Source organism: Pterocles gutturalis, unplaced genomic scaffold (assembly GCF_000699245.1).
Source record: "Pterocles gutturalis isolate BGI_N339 unplaced genomic scaffold, ASM69924v1 scaffold3228, whole genome shotgun sequence".
In the NCBI taxonomy this organism is placed as follows: domain Eukaryota; kingdom Metazoa; phylum Chordata; class Aves; order Pterocliformes; family Pteroclidae; genus Pterocles; species Pterocles gutturalis.
This window is the reverse complement of record NW_010117861.1, coordinates 82,787-101,479: the sequence shown is the minus strand read 5'-3', so window position 1 is coordinate 101,479 and position 18,693 is coordinate 82,787. Positions and strand designations below refer to the sequence as shown.

Genomic DNA, 18,693 nt, shown 5'->3' with positions numbered 1-18,693 from the left:
TTTCAGTTTTCTATTGATTCCTCTTTAGATGAAAATGGATTTTTATTTTTTTTTTTTAATTGGCCATCTGGGGATCTACCAGCATGGGTGAAAGCAAACTTTTTTTTTCTTTTTCTTTTTCTTTTTTTTTTTTTCTTCCCTGTTGCTTGCATCAAAATACTCCACAAGGGGGCAAAGATTTCCATTTCCAGCTCAGTTTGCTGTCGCTGCCAGGACCAGCTTCTCCAAAAATGCTCCAGAGCACAAAATCTGCAGCTGGATCATCAGAAGATAGGATCACTGCAGGGGGAAGAAAGTGCTAAGCTCTTCCAAAAATCTAATTTTTCTTTTGGATGTAAATAAATACATTGTCAGCATAGCTGAATTATAGCCAAAAATGCAATTCATATGCACGTCCCTGACAAGAGACTTGCCCCATATTTTGGGTGGATAGGCAACACTGGGGGCTCTGCTGATGTCCTGTTTTTGTCAGGAGGAGAAATTGGCTTCAGAGTGTGAGCGTTTGTACAACACATCCCTCTTCACTCAGAGACATTTTTTTCCCCCCTACCTCGAAATGCAGTGGGAGGAAACCACAGCAACTCTTCCCTCTTGCAGTTTTATGCCTGGAGAATCCCGTGCCAAAAAGCTTTGCTGTCCGTTCGTGCCGCAGGATGTGCTCCCTGCCACCGTCGCCTCTTCTGCTGCGGGTTTCTCTCTGCCTGACACAGACATACACAAATGCTCCTAATAATTAGTGTCCCAGCCCTGCCTGCAGCCACCTCTCAACCGTGTCATGGGCCTCGGTTGTTTTAGCACTCACTGTACAAAGTAACATTTAATTACTCCATTCCTTGAGCACAAATGACAAACTGCTCGCTGCTATGTGGGTATTTGCAGCATCTTCCAGGCACTTGGAGACTTCTGTAATCAGTTTTCCTCCTGTCTCCTTTTCAAGCACAGCATCTTCCAGCTCCACGGCTCACATTGCCTTTGCTGCTTTCTTCCCTCCCTATAATCAGAGGACGATGTAGTGCTCAGTGTGGGCTCACTCAGCCTCTCTGCTGAGAGAGAAGCTGCCTTTCAGGTCGTCAAATCCAGTACCTGGGGCTGAAAAAGGGATTGCCCAGTGGGGGGGAAGAAATCCTGGAAAGTTGATGTGTGCCCAGACCCTAACCCCTGCTGTCCCCTCTTCTGCAGCAATTGCCCCCGCAGCTGCACTCGGAAATCCGAGCCACGCTGATGTTCCTGTTAACCTCAGCCAGTGGGGAAAGGGCAGCTAGAAAAGGCTTTCTTCCCAATGCTATTTTTTCTTCATCTTAGGTTTTGCAGGATAAGCACTGCAGAGTTTCAGCAAGGGCGCAGGGAAGCCAGCACAGGCCATGCATCTCACACCCGGGGCTTGGGTGGGGCACGAGAAGCTCCAGCTTTCCACGTATTTATTTTGTCGTGGCTGCAATACAGCACCAAGGTGATTGTTTTTTCCCATCACCTGTATTTAAGTGTGCAGTCTGCCTAAATGGACTCAAGGTAGTCATCGTAGTCTTGATTTCCAGCCACTTTTGGTCAAGAGTCTTTCTGGCAAGCTATTTACGCTTACCCACAGCTCTGGGAAAGACCAGAAGTCAGTTCTTGCTGACTTGGGCAGTTTGGTGACATCTGCTCTTGTAGCTACTGTCAGAAGTCAACACGATTCAGCTGGTCTGCTTTACTTTGCCCTGAAGAACATGATCAGCATCTCAGGGTGAGGTCTGAACCACCCGCTCTGCAGAGGTCTGTCACCAAACAGCACTGTGCCCATCTGCCCCTCATGTAGCTGTTTTCCTGGCCGGGTGTGAGCTGAGTGATCTGAACCCAGCAGGATTGGCCCCAAGGCTAGGAATGAGGCAGGAGATAGAGAAGCCATCTTTATGTTGGCGTATCGTGAGCTCATCTCTCTTGGGAAAGCTCCACCTCTGCACAAACTCCTCCATCCGGGCAGTCCGCATTGCAGGAGCGCCTGGAGAGCAGGGCAGTCAGAACCCTGCCAGGGATGCTGCCAGGGGTGATGTGCTGAAGATGCTACAGCACATGAAAAGAGGTTTGGCCCCAAACCTTTTTGGCCTCATCTGGGTGAAAGTTGATTAATATTGTCTTGAATTATTTATACATATTCATGATTTCCATGGCTGTGTTCCCCTTTCTCTGTTCCCCTCTTGAACTCCCAAGTAGAGATGTTTCAGGCTTTTTAAAGGAATTTTTGTTTGGAAAAGCAACTGTCCCTCTGAAGAAGTTTTTCCCTCTTTCTTGCAAAATGTCTGTGTATTTGCAATTGCAACTCTGGTTTAATTAGAGGTGGTTTTCCTTGAGGTATGATGACACTTCCATTTGCAACTCCAATACAAAGAAGAATTCATAGTTAGTTCAATATTTAGACCTTTCATATCATAAAATTAGAGCACTTTTCAACGTTCAAACTTTGCTTCTTTTTAAATCAGAAAGTTGTCAGAGAGTTCTCAACATTTCCCCAAGGGATGAATAAAGCTTCACATTTTAGTCCCTGTACTCCAGCTTCTGTAAACCAGCTATTTCCAGTGAGATTGGCCTGAAGTTTCACAGGATGCTTGTAGTTATTTTGGTATTTTGGCCAAACAAACAAAACAATCCAGATGGCTGGATTGAGAGTTGTAAAGTGTTTTTTGGGGTTTTTTTTAAGTGTTTAAGTTACAAAGGAATGATTATCCACAGCATAAATATTTTAAAACTAATACATTTAAGAACTGAAGAGCGCATGTGAATTAGCTTCTTTTACCATTTAAAAAGCTAAAAATGTTTGACATTGGTTCAGGTATTTGTATTTGAAAGTCTGCAGATGAGTAATCACAGCAGGTATGCTTTGTTCAAAATTGGTTTAAAGGACCAAGGCAATTTCACATTCTAGTCGATCAAGATCATTTAAAAAAAGCTGGTAGTGGATCAACAACTCCAGTGTAAGGCTGGGAGGTCAAAGTCATTTGGGCTGTTGGAGCTGGTTTTTTTTTTCTTTTCACAAGTGTAAACCTACAAATGTGTGCAACTTAAAAAAGAAAGCAGAAAATATTATTATTAAAACTCAGAAAGAGGGCACTTTTGTACATTGACTTTCTCCTCTCTAATTAATTCAGCCCAGCTATGATGGAGCATTGGCTGCCTGGGGTTTTGTGTTCAGAGTAAAGGAGGGGGTCCCCAGACCTGTGCGCACTTCAGCCCCCCCGTTCTGCTCTACTCTGTGATTGCTGCTGGCTTTTCTCCCCACCCCTGCTTGGTTTGCTGTGGAGAAGTCCCTGAAAGCAGAGACTCCTGGTGCAATGTTTTTGGGCAGCCTTGCCAGAAGGAAGCTTTAAATTTTTGTCTGAGGTTTCTTGATACGAGTGACTGACCCCTTTTAGCTAGGAAATTGTTGATGTTGTACAACAACCTGTAAGATGCTGTTTTTCCAGCCACCCTCTGTGTCACTGGAGCCCCGGGAAGGTGCCAGGTCCCTGTGCCTGAGCAGGTGGGAGAGGGGACTCAGCCTTGATGCCAACCAAAGGTCATCTCAAAAGAGCGTTAAAAAGCATTTGCTGTACAGTTTGGGGAGCTCTTGTAGAGGGAGGATTTTGCTGCATATTGAGTAATACAAATCCTGGCGATGCAAATTTGACTTATTCTTCATTTGATCACACCGTTGTGAATTTGAGTTAAGAATTATGTACCCTGCTTAGCTAAATATTGAGCAGACAGAGCTCTTGACATACTGCTTTTGAATAAGCCTTGAATTTAGGCGGACGTATTTTTTCCTGTTTTAATATGCTGAATTAAAACAAGGAAATCAAACTGCAAATAGACTTTTTCACATTTGTGAAGGTCTGGTGTAATCCTGTGGATGCTCTGGGAAGCAGAGACGGGAAAGTGGTACTCTGGTGTCCACCCACTGCTGTTGTGGGGGTTGCAAGAGCTGCAGAGGAAAAGTTATCTTTCATAGTAAGGTCTGTGCTTGAATCTGTTTCAGAGGGAATGTTTAAGTTTTTGCAGAGAAATTTAGTAGTTTTTAATTTTTCTTGCAGTCTCAAGTTAGACTCTAATGTTATCTGAGTAGAAGGTTGTTGAGTTTTTCCACCTTGATGCAGGAAAAAATAAGTGCACTGAAACTAGTAACCTATAATGAGATTTAGATTTGTTTTATGTGTGAGATGCAGAGCTGCATATTATTTTGTGATAAATGACTTTGTTTTGCATATCTCTTTCTGTCAGTCTGCCTATCAAAATCTGTCATTGGGGAATTTAACTGTACCCGGCATTAACTGGTGGCAGCAAAACTGTGACTTATATATTTACTTATGTGCATGCAGAAACCCTGATCAAAGAAGGAAGAAAAATTGATGGAAAACACCCACTCAGAGACCAATAACCGTCTGTTCTCTCTCTTTCCACTCGCTTTCTTCCTTACAGCAACCACTTGAAAGGAAAGACAGCCAAAACAGTTCTCAGCATAGCGTCTCCAGCCACCGCAGCGGGCACACCGCTTCCCCCGTTCACAGCACGCAGGTGCTGCCGGAATACACTGCTGCTGAGGCGCCGGCTGCGGATCAACCGGACGGTTCTGGGCAGAAAAAGCCAGATCCATTCAAAATCTGGGCCCAGTCCAGGAGCATGTATGAAAGCCGACGTGAGTATGAAGCAGGTGTGGTTGCTAAGGCTACGGCTCTGGCAGCTGCTCTCTGTATATTTTCTTTGCAAAGAACTGAATCTTTTAGCTTTATATTGAAAAGATAAGGCTTCAGTTTGTTAATTTGGTATCTGTCAGTGATGTCTACCTGATAGAAGTGCAATTTTCTCTCTGATGAGGAATGAATTTAGATCATCTGTAGAAAAGGGCACTTAGACCAAAGCTTAATATGAAAAATCCCTTTAAAATTAAAGACCATCTTTTCCCCTATTTTTTTTTATTTTGCTTTTAAATTAGGCTGACGGAGAATTTCCAAGTTTGTTATCCAGATCCTAAGCTCTTTTTTGAGGTTAAGACTCGCTGTCTGATATGCACAGGAACGTCAGTAAGGAGGGAAGTATTTAGTTTGCTGAAATTCATATCAGATGCTTTCCAGTCTCCCCCTGGGGAGGAGAAAATCCAGCTGAGCTGTTTTACTTTGACCAGAGTGGACTACAGATATCAAATGCATATTCTAAGTGGCTTTTATGACAATTAATAATCTGCACATTTGGCTAATAGTTCGGCAGGTCTTTGACTCTGCTCCAAGACTATAAATATGGTTTCAATCAGTTTCTTCTCTGCAAACAAAATAAACATGCTGGCTTTGCTTTAATTGCACTGCAGAAGATAATCAAATCTGTAAAAGCTTCTTGAAGAAAGAGTTAGAGTATTAGGTTCATTTTCAAAAGCAATCGTTACTTTAGTTACAGAAAAGGGAGTTTCAAAGTCTTGAAGAGTAAGAGTATCACCTGGAGTTTGATTTTATCGTGCTAACTGGAAATTGGTAAAACCTGTATGAAATGAACGTTACCCCAGAATGAGAAATGGTAGGACTGTTTTTTTCTGACCAAATGAATCAGTTTGAAGTCTTATGTCCTGGAAAAATTAAATCATGACTCACTGCTTCTTGGCTGAAGTTGCATCTCTTCACATTGGATGTCTCAGCAATGCAGTTTGTAGGTGTCTCAGCTTCTGTGCGGTGCTTCCCTTCCCTTCCCAGGGATCAGGCGTGCTGACCCTGCGGGCTCTTGGGCTAGGTCACGCTGATCTACAGAGAGGCGCAGTGACGGAACTTGCGCGTGCATCTTGTTGAACTAGAAAAAAGGTGCAAGAGCTGAGGGACGGTGACTCTTCAGCCCTGCAGAGCTGCAGGCAGAGCTCCTCCTTCTCCTGCCTGGACGGAGAAGGCTGAGGCCACCATCCGTCCTGTAGCACGGCCATCACCCTTGCTGAGCTCCTGTGGTTCCCAGAGGCACTGTGCTGGCATTGCTTCTGACCCCCTGCAGCTACTTAGCTAATTTCTAATTAACTGTTTAACTCATACTAATTAGTCATTAGTATCAGCTTAGCAGCCTTAACTCCTGCCTGTCTTTCCCGATAAAACCCAAGGCTGAGCCGGAGAAATCCTGAAGTGCACAGGCAGGCAGCCGCCCTTCCGTGTCCACCTCCAACATCATGTGCTAAATCCTCCCTCTTTCCTTGATGGCTGCAGGTATCTTGTATGGGTTTTATCCTTGTCTGTGACTAGAGTCGTTCCAGAGGCCTTTTCACCGTCTGTTGACCTGCTGGTTTCCCACACCCCATCTCTCTCTGTGCCACAATCCTCTCTGCTTGGGCTTTTTGCTAGACTTGGATCTGCTGCACCTCTTCACCTTCCCTATCTCACCTTTCCATGGTCCAGCATCTATGTAGTGGGGTTGATCCTCTTCTATTGCTTCAATCCTTATCTCCTTCTTCTTCTACTTAGGTGAGCCCTACCTGTTTGAACATCAGTGCTTTTCTACCACCTTTGCCTCCCATTGCCATTTCCTTTCCAGGAAGGAATGATTGAGGTTGAGGAGTTGATGAGGTTTCTTGGTTTCATAGGTAGAGGGCTTCTGGAGAATGGCAGAAGTGTGATATGGTCATGTCTCCTTGTAAAAGTGTCCAAGAGCCTATGAATTTCCGACCCTAAGCTGGAGTGAAACACATTCCCTGGGGCTTAACCTTCCCTCTTACCTTGTGACATGGCTTTGCTGCGCCTAATGAGAGGTAAAGAAAAACAGGAAAGATACAGTCTAAGTGAAGAGGGCAGTTGGACATGCTCTGTCTCCTGTCGCAATCTGATCCCAAAGTGTGACTGGTGGTTTTATTTGGAGGTCAGTGGTCAGCTCTTGCTCCTTTCCTCACCTTTCATCCCTCTCAGGAGTCTCATAAATGGAAACTGTGGTTCACAGCTGAAACCCAGTGTCTCTTCTGCCCCGGGAGTGTAGGGTGAGCCACCATTAGTCTGCATGAAAAGTAGGCGACTGGTGGGTGCTCTGTTATGAACGTGAGTCATCCCTTTGAGACTCACATCCCAGTGTTGCCCAAGCACTGGCTGTGTGGCTCTTGGACCCACTTGTAGGGAGCTCTGCTGACATGGAGCACCACAAACTTCAGGATGGGAGAAACCCTTCCCCAGGCCTCCAGTTTCACTGTCTGTCTGCTCCACATGTGCTATTCTTCATGTTCTTACCCAGCTGTGGTTCGGTTTAACTCTGGTGCCTCCTTTGGCTTGCAGTGATACAGTCACATCCTTGCTTTCTTCTTTGCTGGAGCACCCGTTGCCCTTGGCTTTGGGACTGAGGTGAGCATCTCCTCTCCCATGGCACCCATAGCTTTGAGTGCTCAATGTGACTCTCTCTGTGTTCTTCAGATGGAGACATGAGCACAACTAAATGAATAGCTGAGGGTACAGCAGGAGGATGCCAGTGCTGAGATTGGCTAATGCATCCTGTAACTGGGGCTTTTGGTGGGTCCTGGAAGCCTCCACTGCCCGGGGAGACCCAGCTCAGCTCTCCCAGCTCTCCCTGCTGCCCAGTCCAGGAGCTGCTCTCTGTTGATTCATGGCTTTAAATTTTAATAAGCCTGAAAAGGATTATAAAATGTTTTTTTAAGAGGCAGGGTTTTGAATCTCCAACAAGTGGACTGAAAAACAGCAACAACCATTTGTGTTGAAGTATATGATGAGGTTTAAAAAGACAGAATTTTAGAGCATTAGATCATCGTCAGTGTTGTATTTCATCCCATTTGTGAAATTGTTGAGTATAAAGAGAACATAGTGCAGTTTTTCAAGTGCAGTTGACACAAAAAGATTAATTCATTAGCCCCAGCCCAGACAGAATTTTTTTTCATCTAAAAATAATAATATAAAGAGGTTTCATTCAATATATGAATACATCATCTCCAGGATGTTTCTAAGAAGTACCGAATCTATAATAACCACCTACTGCCTTTTTCACTGGGAATACATCCCACTGTTATTAACATTAATAATGTAGACATGGAAAGCACACAAGAAACATTTTAATTTTTCATAATTGGGAAAATGCATTCTTCCTTCTTTGAGTATTCTTTGGATCAGTATTTCATTAAAAAAGAATATTTGACTTATGTGACTTGTCTCGCTGAAGCTATTGGTAGAGCAGAATTTGGTTCAAAAGCCCCAGATAACCCATAATTTTGTAAAAGCAGGTACTTTTTGATTTACCCAATGCATTTTAATATCAGGAAGTACTCAGATTCTGCGGAGGGGAACCACAGACATTGCCTGTTTACGGGAAGAAAAAAAAAAAAAAAGAAAAATTAAGGTACAATTAATAATGCAAAGCTAACCAATGGCTCCATAACTGTGTCTGGACTCTGGTTGAGTGGCAGCAGATGAGAACTGCAACTTTATTCAACATTCCTTCCCATGCTGCTCCCCTGGGTGCGGAGATCAGGTCTGCAAGGTGCTGAGTGCTTGGGCTCCAGTCCAAGGAAGCTTATTTTCAAGCTGTAAACCCTCAGGGGCTTGGATGCTTTGAGGCTAAGGCTGAGCTCAGATGCTGTGCTGCAATCCGGCCCAGAGTCGCAATTCTTTGCAGGATTAAGACTTTTGAGAATAGCCGGCTTTGTGTTAAGTGAATCTGAAAACAGATCGTTTGCTGGTGCTAACAAATGCACTGTTTGCTGGTGCTGAGTTTTAGCTGCCTGAGCTCCTCTTTATGGGTAGCTCATTGCTGCTGGTGGGAGTTGTGTACATGAGTCAGAGAGGGACAAACCCTTAAGGTTTAAAAACTGAAGTGTTTCCAAGATCCAGGAGTGACATATGTGAAGAACACTTGGTGAGGGAAACAGCAATTGAATAGTTTGTCAGAGAACTGCAATTCTGAAATCTTGCACTGTTTTGTTGAAAATATATTTTTATTATATGCTTTTTATTTTTCAGTGTAGTATTAAACTTCCTTAAAGATTACCGCAATCTGTTGTCAAATTTTTCTCGTGTGGCCTGATTACTTTGCAAAATACCATATCCTACATATGGCCATCTGTCAAAACAGCAGTGACAAAATGAATTAATCTGAATTGCAGATGTGTTAATGAATCCCTTTGAAGGGCTTAAGCATTTAATTAAAAGTAAAGCAGAACATGATAGATAATTTTTAAAGCTTTTAAAATATTCTAAGTTACCGTTAATATCTGAATTTTATTTTCAGGCACATAATTTATTTAGTAGGATTTTCTCTCCCCAAATCTAATTAAAATAATACAAACAAGTCTTGACCCCAGTGTGTAGCATTCACTCACCAGCAATTACATAAAATTAAAAATATTTGCACAATGATACCAAACATTAGCTACTTTCTCCCTAAAATAGAAAAGAAAAATACTCTCAGGAAATTGCAGCTGCTTTCTGATCAGACTGTCTTTAAAGATGATAGTTAATACAAGCCCCTTGGTAGGGTTATGTCCTTTTATTATATTAATAGGAGACAAACAGTTACAGTCATACACTTGGGCACACAGATGTGTCCATGCCCTTAGAGGATGTCTTGCTAAAACAGACTGTGGTACTCGCAGCATGTTGCGTGAGCAGCAGAGGCTGCAGAGCTGTTCTGGAGCTGCTTCATGGGCAGAATTTGCTGGTGTTTGTCTGGCACCAGCCTGGTCCATGGCTCAGCTGAGGTATCACGCCTTCCCTGGACCTCAGCAACAGAACTTAGTCTTCTTGTCGAGAACATGCTGAAGCCATCTTTCAAAAGCTTTCCGTGCTACCAGAGGGGTTGATTGAAAGGAAAAGACAGAAGAACTGGAATTCTCTTGCAGGGGGATAGTTTAGAAAACAGGGCTTTCCTGCAGGTCTGGAATCTCACGAGATTTCTGGCTGAATCACAGGACTTTTCAACACTAGAACTCTCCATCAGCTTCAGTGAGATTATTCACTCTTAATTTCATATTTGTCCTTGTATGCTTTGGTGAATCTGGGCCTTAAAACTTTTGTACTTTGCCAAGGTATGAGTCATTGGAAGTGCTGCTGCCTTCAATGAGCCAGTGACTAAAGCAAGCTCATACTGATTGTTTTGAATCCATCTTTTGTTAAAACTGATATCACACTGGGCAGAGTTGGGGTTTTTTTATATAACGTGTAAGATAATTGTTAAAGTTTGATTAAAATGACCTCTAATTAAGCACTATGTTCATTTTTCATCACCATGTATTTAGAATTTCTTTTAACATTAGAAAAAGATATTCCCATTTGGAAAACTAACTGTGTCATGACAGTGAAATTATTTTTTTTTTAGAAAAGTATTTTTAAAGTGTTCCTAAAACAATTCCTCCTCCAAGGAGAAAAAAGGGTTCTTCAGATATGCCTGCATGCATGTGCATAAATGTATAAATTCATGTGTGTGTGTGTGTATTCTATATCCACATGTACACAGACATGTACAGAAAGGTGTGTTAGTATGTTGTAATCCATAGTAGCTATAACCTTAGCAATTATGTGCATGAAAGCCTAACATGATCCATACAGTCAAAATTAATTAAATGAACTAACACAAAAGCAAATACATTAAGCTTTGCAAAATTGTAAAATTAATATTACAGCTATGTCACCTTCGCCTGCAACTGGACTGAGCAAGGGTGAGAGAGAGAGAGAAATCAATTCCACGAGTTTTGGAGAATGTAAGACTGTGCCGAGAATGTATCTGTGTCTTGTGATGTCTTGTTCTGGTGTCATTGCTGCTCTGTGGCGGGGGGCTCTTCATCACCAAGGGAGGCTGGCAGGGCCGTACGCCAAGGTTAGCCACGAAGGCGCAAAGTACTTGCTTTACTGTGTACTGGTTAGCGGTGGATTTCGTAGGCTGTGGTTGGGGGGTGTCATATTCCCATTTTGTTCATGAGTCTGCCCATGTGGGTCTTCAACATGGCTGTGGCACTTGCCTCTCTTTCCATTCCTCCTCGCAGCCCCAGCAGAAGTCTTCTTACCACTTTTGCAGCGCTCTCCAAATGGTCTGGTTTAAGTCACGATGGGCAGACTGACAAGTTTTACCCATTTGGGCTATGTACACAGTTTTTTCAGGTAGAGTCAGACATGCTTGATATCGGGTCAAGGTGCAAAGTGCCATGAATGACTCCTGGAGGCCATTTTTCATTAATTTTCAGCAAAGTTTCAGTACCACCATGAAATTTTCCCTTTAAGTAAGTGGCTCCTCTGAAGTGCTACTGAATAATGGAGAACCTAAAGTGATTCTCCAGTATGGAGAGCCTCGGGGGGTCCCACCTCAGCTGTGTGGAAGCACGGGAGGTGGATGGAGTTTTCTGGGCTGTGCCAGTGAATCACCATACTGCAGAGTTGGCGCAAAAAGTGGTAAGAGGAGTTTTGTTCGGTTTGCACTCATGCTGTGTAAATGTGCGTTGTCTGTATGTTTGTTGTATCTGTGTTACATCTCTCTAATCCTTCCAGCAGAAGGAGTGTTACGTGAATGAACTTGCTGCTTTGGGTATAGACTTGTGGGTTTTTTTGCTGCTTTGGTTTGACACTGCTGTTATCCCCAGCAGCCGTTAATTGGCTAGCTGGTACACAAACTGGGAACATAAGGCATCGTTCAGTGAGGCTGGAGAGTTGACAAACGGGAAGGTGTTGAGAGATGCCGAGGAAACGAGCCCACGCTGAAACTCTCTGCAGAAGTCATTTTGGCTCTGACAGATCCAGCAAACACTATTAATTGGTTGGGGCCAGGCTTTGCCAAAAAAAGCCTGCAAAGTGCTGGAGAGACGCTTCTGAATGTGTCCGCTCTTCGCGTTCCCCCTCGCTGAAGGCAGTAACAAACACCAATTAATTCATCGTCTAAGTTCTGCTGTTGTGCCACACGTCTGTATGGTGGCAAGCTGCCTTCAGCCAGCTCTCCTGAACAGAAGAACCACGCTGGCTTCCAGCACATTCATCACCTGATTGTTCTGTAATTGTATCTCGACAAAAATTAGCCTCTAGTGCAGTAAAGTAATGTGCACGGATCTTAAGCTTAGTTTAGAACTGCAAGTAATTAGAATGTGGAAAATATCATCTATAGAACCAATGGCTTAAACCAGTTGGAATGAAAATGTCAAACCAGACATCTGTGCCTGAGCACCCACTTATTCTTTTAATTTTTGGTATTCCCAGGTCTTAACCTGTTGAGTCGTTGAAGAGAGAGCATCAGAGCTAGCCAAAAGTCTTTACACTGGAAAGCACCAGATGACTAGACCCAAACTTTTGCACAACAGGCACCGACAGTGTAAAGATGTAGTTAGGGCCCAGTCTGGCACTCACTGATGTCAGTGGAAAACAATCAGTTGCAGAAAACTGGATCATGTTTCATTATATGTATTGCATCCCGTATCTGAGTATGCACTTATTTAAATTACATTCTGAACAAAATACTTTTTTTTTTTTTTACTAAAGATACAGACAGCTGACTTTTAAAGGAACAGCTTTTTTGTATCATTAATTATAAATTTTGGGAGGGGATCATTACAAAGTTAGTCAATGTTACAGATACTAACCAATAAATATTAAATGAACCTGAAGTTGTCTTCTGATATGATTTAATGTTAGCAATTAATTTTGCATTTTTAAAAAAGGGATGAAAGCAGGCATGAATAAGTTAATATAAAACATTACTGTTCGACCGCACTTCAAGGTTAGTACTTCACTGAATGTAATATTCATTGTAAAAACCTTGCTGGTGTTCCATACTAATGAGTAGGTAAGGTTGGGCTTTTTTATGTTTCCAGCTGGTTTTGTCTGTTCAGGGGTTTTACAGAGCCCATACATGAGCAAGTGAGAGTCAGGAGAGCTGCTTTGCTTTCAGTGAGCCCTTCTGTTTTACACCACCCGTGGATCTGTCCCATAGTTATTTAAAGCAGTGTCAATAGTCGGATAGCAAACTGTGCTTCTGAAAGTTAATTAAACAGTAGAAGTCATAACAAGTGGATCTTTTGTCTCTCGTGAAAGAGGAGGCAGCTGTATTGTTTCTAGCAGAGTGATTCTCTGTTGCACGCATTTGTTTATTGATGATTTGGAAGGGGCTCTTGCACTGGGTAATGATGCTAATGTTGAATGAAGGAAATATCATAGTGATAAACAAATGGTGAGTCACAATTAGGCAACTAGAAAGTAGAAACCACTGTATAATTTTTATTAGTGATCTAAATAATAATCCTTTAGTATCTAAACCTATAGATGTTCTTAATTATGTATAAAAATTCAAGGCTACCTCATTAAAGAGTAAAACTGTGCGGCAGATCCCTCCACGTGTACATCACAGTAGTCCTGATTTGGGTATGAAGGTGTGGGGTTTTGATTAAAAATTATAGTTTTCCTTCTTTTCCTTCAGTTCCAGATTACCAAGAGCAGGACATCTTTCTATGGAGAAAGGAAACTGGTTTTGGATTTAGGATTCTGGGTGGAAATGAGCCTGGAGAACCTGTGAGTACATCTAGAAGTGGTCTTGTTTTAACTCATGGCATCTTCTGGAATCACAGCAGTAGCATATACAGCTGTGCAGGACTGTGCTGTGACATCTCTGTTAAAATAATGAGTGGGCTACGTATTTACATCCAGCAACTCCTCCCCACTCTGCCTCCAAAAAACCAAACCAAAACTCTCATAATTTAAGTGAGTTTGGCTTTCCCTGCTATTCCCTGGTTTTGTGGTAGCCCAAATGAAAAGCTGTAGGTCTGAAATTGCCTGGACACCAAGGAGAGGATGTCCTGGTCAGGTTTGCAAGTATTTTGATCTTAGAGTGTCGGCTTTTCTATTAGCTCAATTCCCTCCTTGAATTCACTGAACAACTTTACCATAAATCCAGTGCCTGTGGAAGGTGTCAAGTTAAAAATGTGGTCTTCCATGTGCTGCACAGGTCAAAGCTACATAGTGGCAGCAAAATTTCCGTGTATTTCCCTGCCAAAATTATTTTGCTCATTTATGGAAAGAGAGGCCATGAATTCCTTTTGTTTTAGAGTAACTCCACAGAACTCACTGAAGATAAACCAAGACTCAGTTGGTGGACAGGCGAGTGGTATGGAGCTTGTAAACCCTAGAGGCGACTGAAAGGATAACTTCATCTCAGCCTCCCTGACAAGACCCTCAGTGCTTTTAACCATCTTCCTCTCTGGTCACTGTCTGGTTGAACACATTTCCCAAGGCTATCTGTCATTAGAGTGAATGGACTGCCTAAAGAAACAAGATATAAATTTATTACAATTTCATGATGAGGCTGTATTCACATGGAGCTGCTTCCACAGGAGCAACCTTCCTGACCAGCAGACATTGGTCAACAATTTCCCTACTAAATTGGGTGTAACTACCAGTGCCCCTTGCTTCCAGCTGGCTGTTGAGCTAGTTCTCATTTATCAATATTTTTTCTTTTTTGCTTTCTGTCTTTCTTTCCTTTCTCCGATTTGTGCTAATTTATCAGATTTACATCGGTCACATTGTACCGCTGGGTGCTGCTGATGCCGACGGCCGCCTGAGATCGGGTGACGAACTGATCTGCGTGGATGGGACGCCTGTTGTCGGGAAATCACACCAGCTTGTCGTCCAGCTTATGCAGCAGGCAGCCAAACAAGGTCATGTCAATCTGACCGTCAGGCGCAAAGTGGTTTACACAGGTAGGCTATAGCGTCGCTCTGCAGGGGCAGATTTTCTTGCCAGACTCCATCTGTTCAGCAAACAGGTTAAAGAAAAAAAGCTCCTCCTTGTAATACTGGGAAAACTCATGGGGTGTGGTGTTATTCTTCCCTTTCTGCCTAGTCTTTTTTGTTCTTGATCAAATAAGTTTCAAATATTTTGTTTTCAGTCAAGACCCTCTCAGTCTCACTTGGCTTCCCCGGTCTTGGTGAAGGCTTCTGATAAACCAGGAGCTGTTCAGCTGCAACATACCATTTTTAGTTGGACTCATGCAGCAACCGACACTGTGCCTGGTGGCCTGTGTTTTCTATTTAATTCCCAAAATAATTGTGCTGCCTGACAGCTATCCTTAAACTGGGAGCGAGGGAAAAGATGCTGAAGTGTCCACAGGAGGGGAAGCAAGGGCAGAGCGTGAGTGAGCACGTTGGTGTTTAATGGCTCACGTCCCAGGCACAGGAGGAGCTTCAGCTGGGGCTGCAACATGTAGTCAGCTAACCGCAGGATGCAAAACTATGAGAGTCATTGTTTCAGGTAGTGCAGAGTGTGCATGTTTGCGAGAGGTTTCTGTGTGCTGAGTGATGCTAGACGTTGCGCACACGCTGCACATGTGTATGGTCTAAATGGACAAAAAAGAAGCTGGCAGAAAGACAGAGGTGCAAAGAGAAGTGACACTGCCTGGTGGCACCCCAATTAGTGACACAAAAATGTCCTTTTAGCAACGAAGATGATGACACGGCATGATCTTTCTGAATGACATGTGCTTGATATTGGAGAGTAACCCTGGGGTGCTGCCTCTTCTTGTGAGTCCCTTTAGGGAGCTCAAGTGTAGGATTCAGTTTAGTTTATTCAAAAGAAAGAACATTATATAGCTTCTCAAGTTCAGGCATCAGCAAAAAAATAGGCAGTGATGTACTTTAAAAAGCATCAAAATAACATTCAGCTTGAAAATTAGGCTCAGTGGAAGGTGGGACTAGAGCAGTACCTCTAAACCAGCTCTGTATTCTTATCCAGGGCTGAGCCGCTTCTGCACAGTATTAAATAAATGTTAACTTCTCATTTCTTTCCTTCTCATTGGGGATTAAATGTTGGGTTATGTCTCTGCTCTAATAGCCTCTCTCTCATTCCTGACAAAGAGCTGCCAATGTGAGAGAAGCTTTAGGAGGTGAGGTTTTGGAGGAAGGGGAAGGCCAGCTGAATTTTTTGTATTGCTTTTGTGTGTAAATTTTCTCTCCAGTTTTACAGCCTTCAGGCTGGAAATTACCATGAAAGATTTAGATGCATGAGAGATCTCGATAAAAACCCTTGATATTTCATTCAGGGGTTTGTTACTCCAGACTGAGCTATTTCTGAATCATTTCAAATGTGGACACTTACTCTAGGATAAATTATTCAGGATCCCTTCTTTCACCTTAGATTTGCAGGCTTTTAAATTCCACCATAACTTTGTAGAGAAGCCTCTTCCTGAATTTCCATCCCTTATTCCTCCTCTCATCTATATGCCAGTAGAAAAAGATTGTTCACCTAAATGGGTACTCCATGTCTTCAGATTCATACAGTGGGAAGTTTATACTCCTGTATTATGAATATGTAGAATACTATATATGTAGTACATAGATGTTGAATATATAACTGCAGACAAGTACTTCTATCCAAGAATATTTTAAAGTTGTTTTTTTCTCTGGATCATAGGTTTCCCGGTTTAGATTTTGTTTGGCATCCATTTTCTTCTTGTTGCTTTTAAGCTCTCCAACTTCATTTTGATTTACCAAATTGGAGAAGTGACCTGATTAGCGGAGGCAGCCATTTAGCAGAGACAAGTGCAGTATGCTGCTCTCAGCTCTGCAAATAGACTCTGGAGAACTGGCTGAGGAACAAGAAGTGGAACCTATTGCGGGCCACAAGCTTTAACCTGAGGTTGGCTCAGGTGAAGAAAAGCACTGTGCTGGGGTGTAGGCAGAGGGGAACTCTCCTGATTTCCCAGCAGATGATGGCTTAGCTGCAATATGGTCCAACACTTCAAGAAAGACATGTTTAAGTGGGAGAGAGCCCAACTGGAGGGAGTCCAGAGGACCAGTGAGAATAAGGAGAGCTCTGGAAAACATGGTCTGCAAGGAAATATTGAACAAATTGGGATTGTTTAGCCTAAAACAGAGAAGGGGGAGGAGGTGTTAAATTCCCCAAGACTATAAGAGGCTGCTGCAGAGAGGAAGGGAATAATACGTTCTCCATATGCCTGCTAGATAGAGCTAGAAATAATAGCCTTATGTTGCAGCAGGGAAGATTTAAGTTAGATATTGCAACCAGTAGATTGCCTGTGGAGATATTTAACAGCAGATTAGACAAACATCTGTCAGGACTGACAGTAAGTGCAGTTAGCCCTTACTTGAGCAGAGTATGGACTAAGCAATTTTTTTTTTGAGGTTTCTTCAAGACTTTTGGTACCTGATTAGTTTTTAAACTAATACCACTTCCAACTTCAGTTGCTGTTAAACACTTGTTTAATGTTAATGTTAATAATGTCGAATGGTTTGAATGGTCCCCCCCAACTGCCACACTGTCCAGATGGTGGTTGCTGGTTCTTCCATCCAGAAAAGCTTGATTCTCAATTTGTTTTGCTTTAGTATGGGTGGTTATTATTACTTAAGATCATGTTAATCAAAGGCAATCAGTGCTACCCAACTGATAGCACTGAGTTAAAAAATACCCAGGTGTTGAGTGATGAGTATTTGATACTATCTCTCTTTGCGGCTTGTGCCCATAAACACAGTTCCACATATATAACTGAAGTGGGAATGTGGTAGCTAGAGAAGGAGCCTCTGAACTCGTGTAATCCAGGTTTAAGATGCCACAGAGCATCTGCTGTAGTTGGGCAGCAGAAGGCTTCAGCTGCATGACCGTACACTGGAGAGGGTGGGCATGTGTGGTCAGTGCTGTCACCAAAGAGAGCTGTTGGTGGTGACATCTGAAAGGAGACCAAGCCCTTGATCATTATGGCCATAATGTATAGATTAAAGCAGGTTATTTGCCTTTTATTTTTTTTGACCTTTTTCTCAGTGGTCATCACTTTTCAAGCACTAAATGGTTCAGCCTGCTCAAGCAGTCTTTCTTTTTTTTCCCTCCCCAGTTCCAAAGGCAGAGAATGAAGTCCCATCCCCAGCTTCTTCCCACCACAGCAGCAACCAGCCAGCCTCACTGACGGAGGAGAAGCGAACGCCGCAGGGCAGCCAGAACTCCCTCAACACCGTCAGCTCCGGCAGCGGCAGCACCAGCGGCATCGGCAGCGGTGGCGGCGGGGGCAGCGGCGTGGTCAGCACTGTGGTCCAGCCCTACGATGTGGAAATCCGCCGTGGCGAAAATGAGGGGTTCGGGTTCGTCATCGTCTCGTCGGTGAGCAGGCCAGAGGCGGGGACGACATTCGGTAAGTCTTGGGGTTTTCTTAACACACCTCGAATAAGACATAGATTTGAGCGCTGCAGCACAAGGAGACGAGTGGGGATCTGTTTAATTAAAAGTTGTGAGCGTGCCCTAATTAATGTAATTAGTAGCTTAATCAGAGGCCAAGATTTTGGTAGGTGTTTGCCTCCTGGGTTTTGTTCAGCACCGACTCGAGAAAAGTAAAGTGAGAAATCTCAAGTTGAAGACCAAAATGTCACCAATGGCAATTCCTGATGGTCCCTGAAGCTCTGGCTCTCCCTAGTAGCTGGATGCCTTTCTGGGGTTTGCTCTCAGAAGAGCAGCCAGGGATCCCCCCCAGTGATGCTGTTTGCTAATGCAGAAATGGAGCAGGTGGAATGAAATATGTCTCCTGATGGTGTAATTGAGCCAGTTGATTTAAAAGCAGTAACGCTTAAACTGATTAAGTTCTCTTTGGCAATCAGGGTTATACTGATCCTCATTATGGAGTGAGCATGCTGATAGCTGGAAAGTTTTAATTAATAGTGCTTGCTGGTGAGGCATGAAATAGAGAATATTGTTAAAAAAACAGGGATGTTTTTTTGACTTATTCCACCTCTTCCCAAATCCGTTTCTTCAGAGTAGGGGGAAATGAAGT

At 43.1% G+C, this 18,693-nt stretch overlaps 1 protein-coding gene across 1 annotated transcript in view; it reads left to right on the top strand.

Moving 5' to 3' along the window:
* Positions 1-18,693, top strand: part of MAGI1 (membrane associated guanylate kinase, WW and PDZ domain containing 1) — an 87,877-nt gene that overhangs the window by 54,444 nt on the left and 14,740 nt on the right. Inside the window, exons 12-17 of the mRNA XM_010075963.1 lie at positions 4,429-4,645; positions 10,577-10,654; positions 12,263-12,268; positions 13,348-13,439; positions 14,431-14,623; positions 17,767-18,060. Coding sequence (XP_010074265.1) covers positions 4,429-4,645; positions 10,577-10,654; positions 12,263-12,268; positions 13,348-13,439; positions 14,431-14,623; positions 17,767-18,060 — 880 coding nt within the window. The remainder of the gene's footprint in view (positions 1-4,428; positions 4,646-10,576; positions 10,655-12,262; positions 12,269-13,347; positions 13,440-14,430; positions 14,624-17,766; positions 18,061-18,693) is intronic.